This window comes from Pseudovirgaria hyperparasitica, assembly GCF_010093815.1.
Source record: "Pseudovirgaria hyperparasitica strain CBS 121739 unplaced genomic scaffold EJ05scaffold_4, whole genome shotgun sequence".
NCBI classification, from domain to species: domain Eukaryota; kingdom Fungi; phylum Ascomycota; class Dothideomycetes; order Acrospermales; family Acrospermaceae; genus Pseudovirgaria; species Pseudovirgaria hyperparasitica.
In genome coordinates, this window is record NW_022985552.1 from 637,973 (window position 1) to 653,500 (window position 15,528).

General features: G+C 49.0%; 6 protein-coding genes across 6 annotated transcripts; 4 read left to right on the forward strand and 2 right to left on the reverse strand.

Annotated features, from left to right (window-relative positions):
• Nucleotides 1-37: 37 nt before the first annotated feature.
• On the reverse strand, nt 38-2,400 carry EJ05DRAFT_462321 (mitochondrial Rho GTPase 1). The gene is made up of 3 exons (XM_033742679.1): nt 2,307-2,400; nt 516-2,233; nt 38-467 (listed from the first exon to the last, which is right to left on the reverse strand). The coding sequence occupies exons 1-3, from the start codon at nt 2,314-2,316 to the stop codon at nt 315-317; spliced, it is 1,881 nt and encodes a 626-aa protein (XP_033602712.1). The 5' UTR covers nt 2,317-2,400; the 3' UTR covers nt 38-314.
• A 938-nt stretch (nt 2,401-3,338) lies between these two features.
• On the forward strand, nt 3,339-6,407 carry EJ05DRAFT_530947 (catabolite repression protein creC). The gene is made up of 8 exons (XM_033748996.1): nt 3,339-3,731; nt 3,782-3,937; nt 3,991-4,721; nt 4,771-5,126; nt 5,180-5,465; nt 5,532-5,690; nt 5,745-5,820; nt 5,985-6,407. The coding sequence occupies exons 2-8, from the start codon at nt 3,793-3,795 to the stop codon at nt 6,035-6,037; spliced, it is 1,806 nt and encodes a 601-aa protein (XP_033602713.1). The 5' UTR covers nt 3,339-3,731; nt 3,782-3,792; the 3' UTR covers nt 6,038-6,407.
• Nucleotides 6,408-7,589: 1,182 nt separating this feature from the next.
• On the forward strand, nt 7,590-9,517 carry EJ05DRAFT_492081 (uncharacterized protein; the record flags this gene model as incomplete). The annotated part of the gene is made up of 4 exons (XM_033746019.1): nt 7,590-7,642; nt 7,705-8,170; nt 8,225-8,677; nt 8,729-9,517. The coding sequence occupies 4 exons, from the start codon at nt 7,590-7,592 to the stop codon at nt 9,515-9,517; spliced, it is 1,761 nt and encodes a 586-aa protein (XP_033602714.1).
• A 718-nt stretch (nt 9,518-10,235) lies between these two features.
• EJ05DRAFT_474158 (uncharacterized protein) lies at nt 10,236-12,408 on the forward strand. Its single transcript, XM_033743542.1, has 2 exons — nt 10,236-10,981; nt 11,033-12,408. The coding sequence occupies exons 1-2, from the start codon at nt 10,667-10,669 to the stop codon at nt 12,164-12,166; spliced, it is 1,449 nt and encodes a 482-aa protein (XP_033602715.1). The 5' UTR covers nt 10,236-10,666; the 3' UTR covers nt 12,167-12,408.
• Nucleotides 12,409-12,500: 92 nt separating this feature from the next.
• On the forward strand, nt 12,501-14,019 carry EJ05DRAFT_474159 (NAD(P)-binding protein). Its single transcript, XM_033743543.1, has 2 exons — nt 12,501-13,843; nt 13,896-14,019. The coding sequence occupies exon 1, from the start codon at nt 12,918-12,920 to the stop codon at nt 13,788-13,790; it is 873 nt and encodes a 290-aa protein (XP_033602716.1). The 5' UTR covers nt 12,501-12,917; the 3' UTR covers nt 13,791-13,843; nt 13,896-14,019.
• EJ05DRAFT_474160 (uncharacterized protein) lies at nt 13,896-14,970 on the reverse strand. The gene is made up of 3 exons (XM_033743544.1): nt 14,760-14,970; nt 14,342-14,707; nt 13,896-14,287 (listed from the first exon to the last, which is right to left on the reverse strand). The coding sequence occupies exons 1-3, from the start codon at nt 14,773-14,775 to the stop codon at nt 14,088-14,090; spliced, it is 582 nt and encodes a 193-aa protein (XP_033602717.1). The 5' UTR covers nt 14,776-14,970; the 3' UTR covers nt 13,896-14,087.
• Nucleotides 14,971-15,528: the final 558 nt, after the last annotated feature.

A 15,528-nucleotide genomic window follows, 5' to 3' on the forward strand; every position in this document is an offset into this window, starting at 1 on the left:
CTCCAGCACGGAAGAGGAAAGGCGGAGTGTGGGGTAAACACGCGGTCACGTTTAGTGCGTCCAAGTGGGTCTACGATCAAAGTATGCTCCCAGAATATCCATCCAAACTTTGGCGTCTTCCTGCTCTCCTTACGCCAGCCAAACCCTCAAACCGAACGGTTATAGGGCTGCAACATCATATATATATCAAATACGTGTACGAGGCCACGGATGTGGCATTTCTGCTGCACCAACACCCAGTCCTCATTGGCGAGCAAGAGTGTATACAGTCACTCACAAGGCCTGGTTTCCAGCTATAATAGCATTCCAACAGCTTACAATGCAGCATTGATCTTTTTCCATATACCAAACAATGCTGCCGCAGTACACACGGCCACGCCAATACCAATGTACAGATTCGTTCGATCCACCGGCTCTTCGCCATGTTTAGGCAAAGCAGTCACAGGGTTTGCCGCACACTCAGCTAGCTAGATGTTATTAGTCCTAAGTAACTGTGGCGTGTGCTATTGACTTACATGAACGAAAAATTCCGACACGCCACTCCATGCGACGCTTACGTGCATCGGAGCAGGCATCTTCAGAGCACTCGTGTACTCATCTGGTTGTCGCTCACTTCGCTGTACTGACCGGTCTTGATCAGCCTTGAGAGCAGTGTATACTGCAGGCAGACCTTCCAGATGTGGGAACTTCTTGCGCAACTCAATGATGTGCACAAAACTCTCAGGGTCACTAGAGTCATATGTATAGCATAGTAGGTCACAAGCATCCAATTTTGCTTGATTTTCCAGGATAGCAGACTCAAGCTCGCCAAGCTCCTCCATGATGAGGTAGCACTGTTTCCCACCTTTCAATTCGACACTATTGACGGCTGTCTGTGGCTTTATTGTAGGATGGTACGTCCCCGTGAAAGGGCGATTCAAGAACGAGGACAACAGAGACGATTTGCCGCTGCCACTCCCACCGAGCACGTAACACAGGAAAACATTCCTCTCTACTCTTCCTACTCGACCTCGACGTTTCCGTGGCTTCGTGACTCGTAGTGCAGTTGTAGTTCCTCCCTTCTCCGGTCCGTCAAACCCAAGATAAGCCAAGTACTCTAGGGTAGTCTTCGGCTCTTCAAATGTGGTCATGCTCCATTGTGCAAGCCATCCCTGAAGAGTTATGTGACCAGCATCGTTGCGAACTGTGCAGGATGGGAACGCAGAATCGACCCACGATGGCGGCAGACCGGGCGTTGGGGCAAAGAGTGCTGCGAGTTCTGCTTCGTTCAAGGCTGTGTCATTGTCTTTGTCAAAGAGTAAAAACAGGTCTACAAAGAAACGATAACCAAGAGGGCTGAGCTCAGCGGACGCGAAGACTGGAACATCGAATTTGGGATGTAGGAATGACTCGGTAAGGCTCAGGCTGTCCGTGTAATGGAATTTTCGTAGGATGATCCATATCGTCTCATGTCGTCCTTTTTCTGCGAACGCCTTATTCAAGGTAAGGAAGTCTTTTTCATTAATTCCGCGATCTAGATCTGGGTGCGTGGTATTGCTTTGGGCAACGCGTTTGATGCTGACTAGGTCCGAGTCGTTCAGCGCCTTCTCGAAGCATTTTATTTGGAAGTCCATGATCTCTTTGTCATTCCAGTAGCCATCCTGGTCCCTATCACAGAGGTAGAAGATCCGTTGTAGTGCTGAGACGGCAGCAGGCTTCAAGTTCCCCTCTTTTGAATCAAAGAGCGGAGCTACTGGATGGGTTACAGCTTTTTGGCAGAGAAAGAAGACCTCATTTATGTTATAATGCTCTTTTGCGCTTGTCCTGATACAAGAATCTATCTCTTTATACTCGTTCATAACCGGGATCATTTCATCGGTCATGATCTGGGTGGTACTGCCTCCTGGAAGAAGGTCTGCCTTATTGGCACATAGCACAACTGGCACGTTGACTCCAAGGGAACGAAAGAACGGTAGCCAGAACAGGGCAACTCTTTCATAGCTATAATGATCTGCATAGACCAATAATATTACTGAAGCTTTCCGAAGCTCTTTTCGCAAGGTCTCGCGGTCCTGAGGTAAAGATGAAGTGTCGGCTATCACAGTGGTGACATGCTCCGGCGTGGCTAGTGTCGGCGGAAGCGTAATTTGTGGGAGGATGGACTGAATCTTGGTGGTGACAAAGACATCTTTGACCAAGCTGGTGATGATTGAGGACTTGCCTACGCCCTCATCTCCCACACAACAGATTCGGACTGGTGAAAAAGTACGAATTAGCATACGTCCTATAAGATATTGATGAGCAGAACATGGAACAAGTTTAAGTACCGGTAGTCATCTCTGTAGCTCATGATCTCGAGCGTGGCATTATTGTACGTTGCGCGTAACACGTAGTGAATTGTTGTTTTGACATCGTAATTCAACCAAGAGCTTAGAGCTTCTGTCAGGTCCTGAGGTGGCCCGCCCGGGCGCAAGGTTGATGTGGGGAAGCAATGCTTGGCATGGTCATCCTTTGGCGGCTGGCTCTCTCGAAACCACTGTGACTGTTGGCACTAATTCTACCAAGTACCGCTTATATATATTGGAGTCTATATATATAAGTCTCTCTATATAAATACTGGATTAACTACATCAAGTCTATCTAAGAAGTTACAGAGTCTCTTCACAATAATAAACGATTAAAGGAGTGGCCCATGTAAATGCTTGGAACTACTTTCTACTGTCTCCTTCCTCTTAAGATATATCCCTCTTATTATAAGATAATACAGATATTCTAGAGCTCACAATGTATATAGATTTTAAATGGATCCTCTTCTTCAAGTTTATATAGATATTAAGTATTTGGCCTCTTATCTAGAAATAAATAGCTTTATAGACCTGGGTAGTGGGTGTAGGACGCTACCTTGGGTATGTAGCATCAGCGCCAAGAGTTACAGCTATTTTTGAGCTCGGCCTTTACGACCCAAATGATAATCATGAACGGCGAGAGAATGAAAGAGTTGGTACCGAATCTGAGAAGGATACTTCGCAATTTGGAAGGAGAGGCATCCAGCTCATAGATAGCCTGTAGCATAACCATGAATTGAAGCTTTTGTGAAGCTCTCGGCTTCAGACTGGGTTGTATCACGTATCAATTGTCCTCTACACAGATCATACTGCATCCATCGTTGTCTATATCTGGCCAACATTCATGGCGGGGGAAACCGTTGGTGCGAGGCAGCCGAGCTGTTATTGTCTCTTCAAGGTTATTATGTGTTATGGTTCAACCTTAGCATCATCCGTCGATAGAGGGCTTCGCACGGACGTTTCAAACCTCAGCCCCACATGTCTATAACATCATATACTTCCATGAATTATTACCTAAGGGCCTTCTATTCCAATTCTTGTGCACTCTGTCGTCGTTATCAGTCTTCTCTGGCTGCCAAGCACTCATTCTGAAGCATTCCTGGCCATACTCCGCCAATTACGAACTGAGCAGTCTTGTGTTATTTACTTCGTAGGTATGACATCGCCCTCTTCTGCGGTGATTTGGGCTTCTCGGCCAGCTTAGCCGCCATCGCGACCTGCGTCGCATACTGCCATTGTCCCAGAACCGTCTATATCACACATTCTATCTTCAAGGCCACTCTCGAGCGCTGTACTAGTCTAGTGTTCGTCTCGGGTAGCCTATGAATTGAGTGAGGCCAGCTCCGAGCCTATTGACGAGTGGTACAAACGCTTATTGCGTTGATGGTACCTTGGGCACAGCGCAATGTTGGTGTTCGAGCCATCCATATGACTGCGCTAACTTGTACTTGTTCTAGTAAGCCTATCTATGGAAGCAGCTATGTTTGTCCTTCCACCACCCCCAAGATATCCGACGAGCCAGCTCGTGGGTGTTGGTGGTCAGGCATTAATAGAGACGAACAATACATTGACGAAACCGTCCGGTTCCGAGTTTCAACTAGTCGTCGGTGAAGGTATCCAAATCCGAATGTGTTCACAAGGAATTTGTACTAACAGATCGTCCCAGGTACTTACGTTCTTCGAGACGAGCTCTATCTTGCAACACCTCCTCCTCATCCATCGGAAGCTCCAGTCCATAACCCTAATCCGCTGGCTACTACTATCGCACCTCCAACAGCTGGCGTAAGACTGTCCCTCACTATCCTAACTCCTCGGCAAGGATATGTATCAAGCCTTTACAGATCAAACACTACAAATAGAACAGTTTCGCCGTTCCCTGATAGCATACAAGAGCATCCGAATGAATCCCAGAGTCAAGCCAGCGATGCGGGATCACACTTACAGGCCAACGGCTCTCATAACCATTCATACGGACGAAGTACCGTCTTTGGAGATGGGAATCCTGCATTGGCAATACCCGTGGGAAAGGACTCGAAAGATCCCTCAAAGAAGAGAAAGCCGAAGAGTAATATGATTAAAAGCAACTCGTCTTTCGTTTCACGGGTCATACCACATGATGCGTTGACTAAACGCCTGAACGAGCGTTCGCCAGAGGGCATAATGGCTTTTGCGAACATAAATCGCGCCCTACAATGGCTTGATCTATCTTCATCGACAACATTCCCAAAGGAAGAACATTTGACAAAGATACTTTTCACCAAAGCTCACCCTCTATGTCATGACATCAACCAAATCACGAAGAGCACGACTCATATTGATCTCGTCATGGGGTTTTCGACTGGTGATGCGATATGGTACGAGCCAATTACCCAAAAGTATGCGAGACTGAACAAAAATGTACGTTTGGGTGCATATGCGTCGCGATTTTTGAGCTGACAAGTGATAGAGCTCAATCAATGGTTCTGCCATGTCTTGTATTCAATGGATACCTCATTCTGAGAACATGTTCTTGGCTGCTCATATGGATGGATCTTTGGTAGTGTACGACAAAGAAAAGGAGGATTCGCCTTTCATAGCGAAGGACACACCGACGTCCGCCGTTGACAAGCCGGCTGATCCAGCGCATCCGATATTGTCCGTCAAGAAGTCAGTCCAGTCGAGTAACCAGAAAACAAATCCTGTGGCCTATTGGAAGGTGTCCAATTCGAGAATCAATGCATTTGCCTTCTCCCCCGATGATCGTCACCTTGCAGTAGTGTCCGAGGACGGCTCTTTGCGTATAATTGACTTCCTCAAAGAGACGTAGGTGTCGGTCTCCTTCATCTACCTGATGCAGTACACTGACTATGCTATAGTCTCTTAGATGTTTACTCAAGCTACTACGGCGGACTGATGTGCGTGTGTTGGTCACCCGATGGAAGGTACGTCGTGACAGGGGGACAGGACGATTTGATCTCAATATGGTCGCTGGAGGAAAGTGCGATTGTCGCACGCTGCCAAGGTCACAACTCTTGGGTAACGGCCGTGCAATTCGATCCCTGGAGATGCGATGAGCGCAACTATCGTTTTGGGAGTGTTGGGGAAGACTGCCGGCTGCTGCTCTGGGACTTCAGCGTCGGCATGCTCCATCGACCTCGAGCAGTAGGTTTCCAGTCGATCTCGTGAATCCGCGAGCACAGTCCCGGGAAACTGACAGATAACGCCTAGGTAGCTGGTCGACAAGGAAGCATTACCTCACCGCTACCCGGGAAGATCGCCGGACGGCTTCGTTCGAGTTCCAATTTAACGTCCGTGAGTATAAATGGAGATGAAATCGTGCATCCAGTGGAGTCCAGAGCACGGACAGCTATCCTTCCGCCAGTCATGGTATACACTTTCAATCCTCTTGCCCTTATGGGACCCAGTTGACATTTCTTATAGGCCAAGACGATAGATGACCATCCGCTAAGCTGGCTGAGTTTTGAGAGCGACTGTATCGTCACTACATGCAAGAACGGTAAGCTGCCTTGTGTGATGCGGTTCCATGGTTCAGGCCGCTAAAACTGTTGGGCGATCCGGTCTGGCAGCTAGTCGCGCCATCCGATAAGCGATATCGGCTGTGGTCATGAAGAGGGCACTCGAGCATATGCGCCTTTGCTGATTGCTAACGATTCGACGCAGGTCATATACGCACTTGGGATCGACCTAAAGACAGCAGCGAAGAGCCGATCTAATATACAGGTACACCACGCTAACTTGTAGCCCGACGATTGCCATATATGACTGCAGACTCCAAATGCTGTTGGCAGTAACGAAGACAGGCCCCATGCTTCACTCAGCCGCCTTTACGTACGGGCATAGCACGGTATTGATTTTTTATCGTTGCAGTAGTGGCAGAATAAAGGCCGCATCATGATCGATGTGCGATAGAGGCACAAGCGGAAAATTTTGTAGATAAGCGGGCACCGAAGTCTGACGCCACGCCACTATTAGACTATCAGGCTATCAGAATGACAAGGATGTAAGAGACTTTACAGACAAGTGGCGCTTGCGGGCGCGAGCGTCTGAACAGCACGCCGAGATTGCTTGATCCAAACTGCTGACAACTCTTTATTGTTTGCTATCAGCCGCGGTTGAGGTCTCCGGGCCAGGTCATCAAACTTTCTCCCGTGATCATTGATAGTAACACGTGAGTAGAGAAGGTGCTCACAGCAACAACCCTTGTTATGTAGCTCTAGAATAAATAATACATCCAAGTACTGCGGTATGACATATGCATTCGCATGCACGTCGATCCACTGTCTTAACTAACACTGATTAGCTAAAGGGCAAAACATCGGGCAAGTTGGAGGCGGACCCTTCAATCATCGTAGGTACATGATACATGTTACTTGATATATTCACAGATATGGCTCACACCTTGGCGCCAACGCTCCCTGCCCCGAGACGCGCCTCTTGCTCACTTCCTCAGCCTACCATCCAGCAGCTATTCGGGCGAACCCCGTCAATTCAGTGACCTCGTCAGGTCAACGAGCCGAACTATAGTGCCCGCCGCCAGGCGTTGAGCTGCTTGAAGGGGGCGTGGAGACAAAGGCTAATCAACTCGTTGCAGACCCTCAACATTCCTGGCGACTGGGCATGTCACGTAATGAGTGATCATCCAAATCTGTGGGCGAAGAAGGCCCATTCTTTGCGGGAACTAAGAAGTTTGAGTATGTCTGTCTATGCTTCACAAGCCCGTCTCCCGCCGCACCGCAAACCCACTCGGCCGTGTGCGTCCATCACTGGACCTACAGAGTGTGTCTTGACTCTTGGTCCTCGTGCTCATCTAACAGGGCTGCGCCTGCAGCTTCCACGTTGTCTTGGCTATCTTACTTCTCACCTAGGTGCGACTGTTTCAAATTATCATTTGTCTCTTGCAAGCTCAGCCTCGATTGCACTTCCCACGTCATTCAACACCCAGCCTCTTGCACACGGGCTTCTATCGCATTCGCATTCTTGCGTCTGCTGCCACAAGCATTACTTGCTTGCCTTGAGCAAACACCTGACAATTCAAAGTCCTGTTGCCTTATTAATTCGCAATCTTGACCACTATCACCCTCGTTCAACCATATTACAGTTCAGGAAAACAAAGATCTTTACGCAGTCTCCTGGGACTTGCTGTGGTCTCATTCACATTCAGTGTGCTTCTGCTTCGCTGCATTCGGAAAACATTCCCGGTGGTTAATAATCCAGTGAACATATATTCTACATTGCTCTAAAGTATCAGAAGATCTGTAGCCAGATATGGTGCGGACTCCAGTCTTTGGCACACAGACAAAGCCTATATTAGAAATTCAGTAAGCACTCGCACACCATGTGCGTACTGTCTAGCAAGTAACTAACAAATAGCTCTCATCAGTCCATCCTCCCCATTTGTCGTTCTCTATGGGTCCCCAGCCGAGGCGCAAGCGACCGAGCTCACGGGTAAGCTTGTTCTAACGAACCCTGACTCCATGCCAGTGAAGGGCATAAAAATGTCCTTGGTAGGAATAAGAAAGGTGCAATGGATCACCAATACGGTGACACCACAGCATGTGACAAAGAAAACCACATTCTTGAACCAAGAAGTGCTCATATATCCTTCGGAAGGCTCGGCCAAGTCAGCCCATAGGATTGGGGCTGGTATACATGAGTGGTCCTTCAAGTTTGAAATTCCTGGGAACACTGAGGAGAGCGTTGAAGGGCTATCCATGGGCTACATTGTATACAACCTTAATGCATCGGTACAGAGAGGTGTGATGACGAAAGACCTCATGGCCACACAGCACATCCGTGTAATACGTACACTAGGACAAGACGCTATGGAGTCTATGCCCTTAGAACAGGTCCGTACTCCAACAGCTATAGGTGAAGTCTAAGTGCACTGCTAACGTTCCCAGATCAACGAAGATATCTGGGCGCAAAAGATTGCTTACAAGATCATCGTCCCACAAAAGAATTATATTGTGGGAACGCCAATAACGGCTGACTTCACTTTAGTCCCTCTCAAGAAGGGGCTCACCATTGGGAAAGTCAAGATGGAGGTCATAGAGCACCTTATTCTTACTGCCGATGCAGGCGGTTACTCGAGAGCCTCACAGCACACTAGGGAGCTAGCTGTAGAAACGATGGAGCAAGAGATGCCGTCGACTGCAGAGAGATTGAACACTCCGGAGATGGAAGCGCTCGGACCGGACTCACTTGTGGACGAGTGCTACAAGTTCAAGACTACCCTAGATTTACCGAAGTCTTTACGGTATTGTCGTCAAACAGTCGATACGGAAAACATCAAGATCATCCACAAACTGCGGATTTATGTAAATCTTCATAACCCAGAAGGCCACGTTAGCCAGGTATGTCCCTGTCTCGACTAATAGCATTGGTACTCAACTAAACACGCCCAGTTATTGGTGAAAAACCATCTACATCTTTTCATATCGCCGAACCTGCCACCAAATGAGGACCAAAGTGTGGTTGTAGATCCTGCCATACTCGCTTCCACGGCAGTGGCAGACGAGGTCATGCAAGCAGCACCACCACTTTACGGACGCCACCAGCTTGACTCACTGTATCATGAGATTGATCCCAGTGACTTCCACAGCCAGCCAGCCAGCGTCGTCCACACGCCGTTCCAGGCTCTGAGTCGAAATCCTTCAAACGAGCACCTTCAGACGTCCATCGATAGTGTCGCAGACGTAGACCAAGAGGCCTCTGCGAGCGTGCTACATTCACGACTGGTCACACTGCGTCTAGATCAAGACGCATCTGATCGCCCGTCCGCACCGCAACGTTCAGGTTCACAGCACTCCTTCCACACAACTTCTCACACAAGTACTCCATCAACTGCTATAGATTCTACTCGCTTGCCAGAAGCTACGAGTGGCTACTTTCCAGATCAGGATCGCTTGGGATTTGACATGTCTGCACTATCCCGAATTCCAAGTTACAATACGGCAGTACGAACACCGCTACCGACGCCCCTAAGTGAAGACCTACCAACGTATGATTTGGCAACAAGCCAGCCTAGTAGTCCAAATGTAGTGGCTACGATGCCGCGAAGTGAACGAAACTCTCCTTCGTCATCCGTGGGAAGCCCTGATACGTTACAGAATGCGACGTTACGAAATACGCATTTGAACTCGCGCCGAGGATCACCAACTGGGTTCGACCTGACAGATGGAGCTCGGAGGTAAACGATTCCTGTATGTTGGTTTATAACTGTCGGTGTGCGTAACGCGCACCGTTAGCAGCAGGTACAGGCGATCAGGTTCTTATAGCGTTTCTTTCTTTTGACTCATCAGTAGTTAGATACTTACATTGTTGCGAGCGTAGCATTACTTTCCCTTCGGCGCCATCATCAAGCATTGTATCATTCTGCGGCGAACAATCGGCGAACATCCTGTTATATCCCCACACTCCTCTCATCACATCAGAAGCTCCTGCCTCTCTGTCAAGGTCAGGTCGTTTTCGGTGGCTTTTTGATTTCCATATACCTTTCGAGTAACGTTGTGCGAATAGATGATTCGATAGACTAAATACAGTAATTGACTGTATACTTTGTGCGGGCGACAAATGCCGACGATACGAGAGCACCCAGAGCTGGGCAATCTAGAAACTTGAAGAAGGCAATGGAGAGAGGCATTCCATAGTGTGTGATGACGAAATAGTAAATCTTGTGCATCCTCAATGCCAGGCTAATACTGGGGATTAGCGGTACCTCTACTTCAAAAGCCGCGGATGATAACAAAACACACCTATGCTGCACAGCCACCACTAAGTTAGGGTTCACGATCTTGCGGGCACTTGCCACAGGCGTCAGGATCGAAGCATTTTCTGAGATTAGCGCGACTTTGGGAGGTCTTGTTCCCTGAAATGCAGGATCTAATGACGTAGGATAGCTGCCGATCACGCGCTGGGCAGGCTAAAGGGCCAAACGTGCTCACGGCCTTCTCAACACCCGCAACGAAGCGATCTGCACATGGAGCTGCACTGGCGCTGCTTGGAAACTTATATGGTAGAAGTTTTAGCAAGAGACGAGAGAAATTGACCAGTCTCCTTGAGGTATATAAAGGGGTGTTGGCTTTGCTATCCACTGCCCCTCTCCACTCTTACGCATACCTTAATCTTAATTAAGACCCCCAATCCATCGCGACTACCTGCGAAAACAATTTCATCACTTGCGCTCCACCCTAAGGCCATCCCCTGGACATTGCTCTTTTTCTCCCTCCGCAACCCCACCACCCTCCTATTGTTTGCTATCCCGAAACGCAAAACCACGACCGGGCCCTAATAATTATACAACGACCATCCTTACTATACATCATCCATCCTTCACAGGGAATATGGCAACCCCTACCAGCCCCACCAACAATGTCCCTTTCCGGACCACTACCGCCATGACCGACGAAGACTGGACACCGGGCGAGGATACCAGCGAGGTGACAAAGCTATTTCATGAGCGATTGCAGGCCTGGAAGCATGCTTGCGGCTATCTTGAAGACTACATTGGTGCAACAGAAAAGCTGCATCATAGTCAGGCAAAGGACTATGAAAAAGTGCTTAAGACCGTGTCAAATCCACTAAAGGAGGGGCACCACTTCGCCCAGGACCTTGGAGGCATTGCCGGCATGTTTGACAACATTAGGTCTAATACACAGGTCAGTATCGATATCTCGAAAAATTGCAGAGCTAATGCTAACTCATCATAGGGCATCGCTAAGTCTCACACCGATACCGAGAAGACCTTGAAGGGTTCTGTGCTCCCTGTCTTCGAACGTCTCCATACCGAGATCAAGAACAAACAGAAAGAACTTACTAAAGGTGCTGGTAAAGGCAGTAAGAATGTGGATAAAGCACGAACCGCGTCTCAGAAACACATTGAGAAATTGGGTCAACACACTGCTACATTTGACTCTGCAGGCGGCAAGATGACTGCTGCTAATGACCCATACGTCCTGAGACGTGGTGTGATGCACCTACTCAACAAGCAGATCATCGAAGAAAACAATAACCGTACAGACATTATCGCTGTACAGAACAGCTTCTCTCAATTTGAAGCACATGTCATTGCCACTCTTCAAACGGGTATGGGTCAATTTATGCAAGTAGTCAATGGCCAGTCTGAGCAGCAGAAAGCCATCTTTTCAGACATTACTGCAACCTGTCAGCGCATAGCACCAGACTTCGAATGGAACGGCTTCGTACAGAGGAACAACACGGTACTGATTGACCCGAGTGCTCCTCCACGGACCGTTAACGATGTTGCCTTCCCTAACGATCGCCATCGCGCGACCCAGCCGATGATTGCGGGCTCACTGGAGAAGAAAGGCAAACTGCTCAAGAAGTATGACACAAACTATTACGTTATCACGCCGTCCAAATTTCTCCACGAATACAAAACCGATGACGACTTCCAGAAGGAACCAGCGCCGGAGATATCTTTATACCTGCCCGACTGCCTGGTCGGTGCTGTCAACGGGCAAAAGTTCAATGTCAAGGGGAAGGATGTGTCTGGCAGCAGCATTGTCAACAAAATGAGCATATCGCACGAATTTCAGTTCAAGGCCCATACTCCCGCAGACGCCGAACAATGGTATGAAGTCATCAAAGCGGCGGCGGGTAACAGCGCCGTATCCACTGAGCTTGCACCCACCGTAAGCGACAGCGCTCCAAGCAGCCCAGCGGTTGCACAAGGGGAGGCTGTTACAGCTGAGAAGCAGTCAACACCGTTGACTACCACCGATCTGCCACCAGATACAACTACAGCCGCTACTCCAGTTGTTGCCACCGGTGACGGTTCTGCACCTGTAAGCGGTGTTGAGGGAAAACCTGGTCAATACTAGTGCGTACTCCATGAAAGACGTGCATCAGTTTGAGGAAGCAAATTGTAGACACTTATACCCTCGCTTTGTTGAAATTTCCCCGACATCAACTCATGCAGGCGCAGGTATCGAGAGGAGGTCATTTGCTATATAGGATAAATAGTGTTTAATGGATTTTGCTTGCAAACTCCCTCATCATGTAAGCTATGTTCAATTATTAATTGTATCGAATGACCACGTTGCACAGTGAGCGTATGTTCCACGCCAAACACGTCCTTGGCTTCAAGTTAAAAGGTAGCGATACGCTTTCCACTCTCGTGATTCCTAGTGTACGCGACTGTTGTACAGTCAATCGTGTTGAGCTCCGTTATCTACATGCTTCCCTTTGGACATGGTCTCGCGCTTAACGTTATTGATCATGTTGAATGGATCTAGTTAATACCCGACGTCGACGGGGAGTGGAGTTAGGACATAGTGGGAACATAGCGTAAAGCCACGATAAGACGGGGGAAGGAATCTGGTATATAAGTGACTTTTAGATTGCAACCCCTTGATTTCTCTTTGAGATCTCGCTCCTACTTTCCGTCCAAAGCTTCCGTATTGCGGAGTCCAACGTTCCCCGCTGCACAGGCCCTACTCGCAATACGTATTACTAGACTTAGACGATTGAACGCTAGACACTTCACGTGGTACATAATGGCACAGATTCTTGAGTCACCACCCTTGAATGGTTCGGTGCCCCCCCTTTAATGCTTCAAAAAAGAAAAGCAGCATGCTAAGAACCACAGGCAAGACATTCACACGCACTCTACCCAACGATACATATGCCTACATCACGCCGCAGCCTAGCTCCATGAGCTCGCGCTACGTCCTTATTACCGGTGCGTCCGGCGTCCTCGGGCGTGCCATGGCTGTTAGCTACGCAAAAGCAGGCGTCGCCGGCCTCGCTCTCAGCGGCCGCAACATGAGCGCACTCAAGCAGACCGCGGACGCCGTGACAGCGCAAGGGAAATGCGAACTTCTTCTCCTCACGGCAGATACGACGTCTCAGACTGATGTGGAGCGTATGGCGGAGGAAGTCAAGGAGAAATGGGGCAGGCTGGATGTGCTAGTGAATAACGCAGGCTTGATGGAGACGCCGAGGAAGATTGCGAATAGCGAGCCAAGCGAGTGGTGGAAGACGTTTGAGGTAAATGTGTTTGGTACGTTTCTGATGTGTCGTTCGTTCGTGCCGCTCCTCCTCGCGCCGTCAGCGTCGATGGGCCTCAAGACAATTGTGCAGATTTCGTCTGGGGCGGCGCATGTCTTCACGCCGGGGGCTTCCGCGTACCAGAGTAGTAAGACATGGCTTCTTCGTTTCAATGACTTTCTTACCGCTGAATATGCAGATGAAGGGCTGTTGGCGTACAGTGTGCATCCGGGTGGTGTCGCTACCGAAGTGAGTAAAAATCTGCCCGAAGAGACCAGGGGAATATTGAACTGCACACCTGAATTAGCAGGGGACAGTGTAGTGTGGTTGAGTCGCGTCAGGAGGGACTGGTTGGCAGATCGGTATGTGTGTGTACAATGGGACATGGAGGAGTTTGAGAAGCGTAAGGAAGAGGTCGTCGAGCAAAACTTGTTCAGAGTTAGGCTAAGAGTGTAGAATATGTGGATGCGTATTCTTATTCCCTGAAGACAGCTCTGCTGTAATCTTGTCTAGTCATATATGCGTCAGAATCTTGACTATGGTTGGGCTCAGGGACCGTACAGTCGCTTTGTCGCTACAATCCGGACATGACCGATATCGCGCTACAAACTCAGTTGTATTCGCGATTCGTATTATGCGCGCTGGTGCACCACCATTATTGCCTTCACATCTTGGCCCTTTCTTCCAAGCGGACCTCCCACATGCGATTTCATGGGGATGACCAGGTTTGTATCCTATCCGTAAACCAAGACTTCATGCATACATATCATCCCACTCCTCTTCGTCGTCGGCAGCATGTGGGGTCTCCACCTTCTTCTCTGGCTTCTTTGGGGTATACACATCTTTGCGGTCCAATGGACAAGTGGTGTTGAGTTTGAGCCATGGCTGTATACATTCCAGGTCAAACATGTGATCTTTATGGCACGGCAAACGAACGACGAGAATGTGTTTGTCTATACACGAACTATGTCAGGCAACACTTTGGAACGTGTACTAGGAGAACAAACCGTCAAGGAAGGCGTTGCCACAGATGGGGCAATCATCGTCCGGTTTCAATTTCTTGCGCTCAACTCTTTCTAGCTCGTCAAAGAAGCTATTGGGCACACCCTTCAATTCTGCTTGCGGATGATCAGCAGCGGACAAGAGCTGCTCGATCATGGGCTCGAGAAGTGCCGAAACGTTTGGATTGTCTCTCAATATATGATTATACGCATCCGCAAGGAGAAGATGTGGTGCCGCTACATGGTCTGGCTCCGGCGATGCATGTGCTCCTCTACCTGACGTGCTGTAGTCAAGTTCTGAGTAGAATGAGGACAGGTCTGGTCGATCGATATGCTTGGATTTTGACTCGTCGGACTTGATGCCGTGTTCGACTGGGATTACATGAGCGCGGAACACGGAATGGAAGGAGCATATTTGTGGTACCTTCGTATTCCGCCATGATTCGTGGATCCTAAAGGGTAGTCAAAGGTGTTAGAGCGTTTCTTTGCTCAAACAAGGACGCGAGTTATATTCATGTCGTTTACTGGTAGGCACTGACCGCACGCGTCACCAACAATGGATCAGGGTCCAGCCGAGCCCGAAGCTAGCTGGCTGACGCCCAGAAAATCTGGCCGAACCGACTGCGCCAGTTCTCTACGTCTAACATCGGCGCTGTAACAAACGACAGCTGCAAGCCCCCGGCAGACTGCTGAAAGCTGTATCGTTGCACATACAACGATGTGCCACGGTAATCTTCGACAGCCAGTTCAGTATGACGGGGTCACCGGTGCCTCATACCAACGGTGGAGGTCCGGTACAGCTTCCCTCCCCGACTCTTTCTCCCGTGCTTGAGAGGCCATCCACCATAACAGAAAAGTCCAACGGGGCAAAGAGTGGAATAATAGGCGAAAATATGACAACATCAAGAAGCAGTGTCGTGTTGCAAGCTGAAAACATGGACGAAAATCGAAGCTCCGAGGCATCTCCCACAACGAACGGGCCAAGAAACGAACATGATACGCACCATGCAATGATAGAACAGCGGAAACGTAGCATCGAGCGGAATACATCAGGTGTTTCTGGCAGCGATGATCGCGAAAAGGTTCTGAAGCTCTCGCCAGCACAGATTCAAGAGCTGACCTCGGAGCCTACCTCGCTACCACTACGCGCCGTCGGCAACATCCCAGATATATCATTGGTAGACTCTTCGATT

Coding starts and splice junctions, on each gene's coding strand:
- EJ05DRAFT_462321 (XM_033742679.1), bottom strand. Junction 468..515: donor TGTCGGAATTTTTCGTTCAT/GTAAGTCAATAG, acceptor AATAACATCTAG/CTAGCTGAGTGTGCGGCAAA.
- EJ05DRAFT_530947 (XM_033748996.1), top strand. CDS start 3,793: ATGGAAGCAGCTATGTTTGTCCTTCCACCACCCCCAAGATATCCGACG. Junction 4,722..4,770: donor ATGCGAGACTGAACAAAAAT/GTACGTTTGGGT, acceptor GACAAGTGATAG/AGCTCAATCAATGGTTCTGC. Junction 5,466..5,531: donor TGCTCCATCGACCTCGAGCA/GTAGGTTTCCAG, acceptor GATAACGCCTAG/GTAGCTGGTCGACAAGGAAG.
- EJ05DRAFT_474158 (XM_033743542.1), top strand. CDS start 10,667: ATGGCAACCCCTACCAGCCCCACCAACAATGTCCCTTTCCGGACCACT. Junction 10,982..11,032: donor ACATTAGGTCTAATACACAG/GTCAGTATCGAT, acceptor AACTCATCATAG/GGCATCGCTAAGTCTCACAC.
- EJ05DRAFT_474159 (XM_033743543.1), top strand. CDS start 12,918: ATGCTAAGAACCACAGGCAAGACATTCACACGCACTCTACCCAACGAT.
- EJ05DRAFT_474160 (XM_033743544.1), bottom strand. Junction 14,288..14,341: donor TGGCAACGCCTTCCTTGACG/GTTTGTTCTCCT, acceptor GTTCGTGTATAG/ACAAACACATTCTCGTCGTT.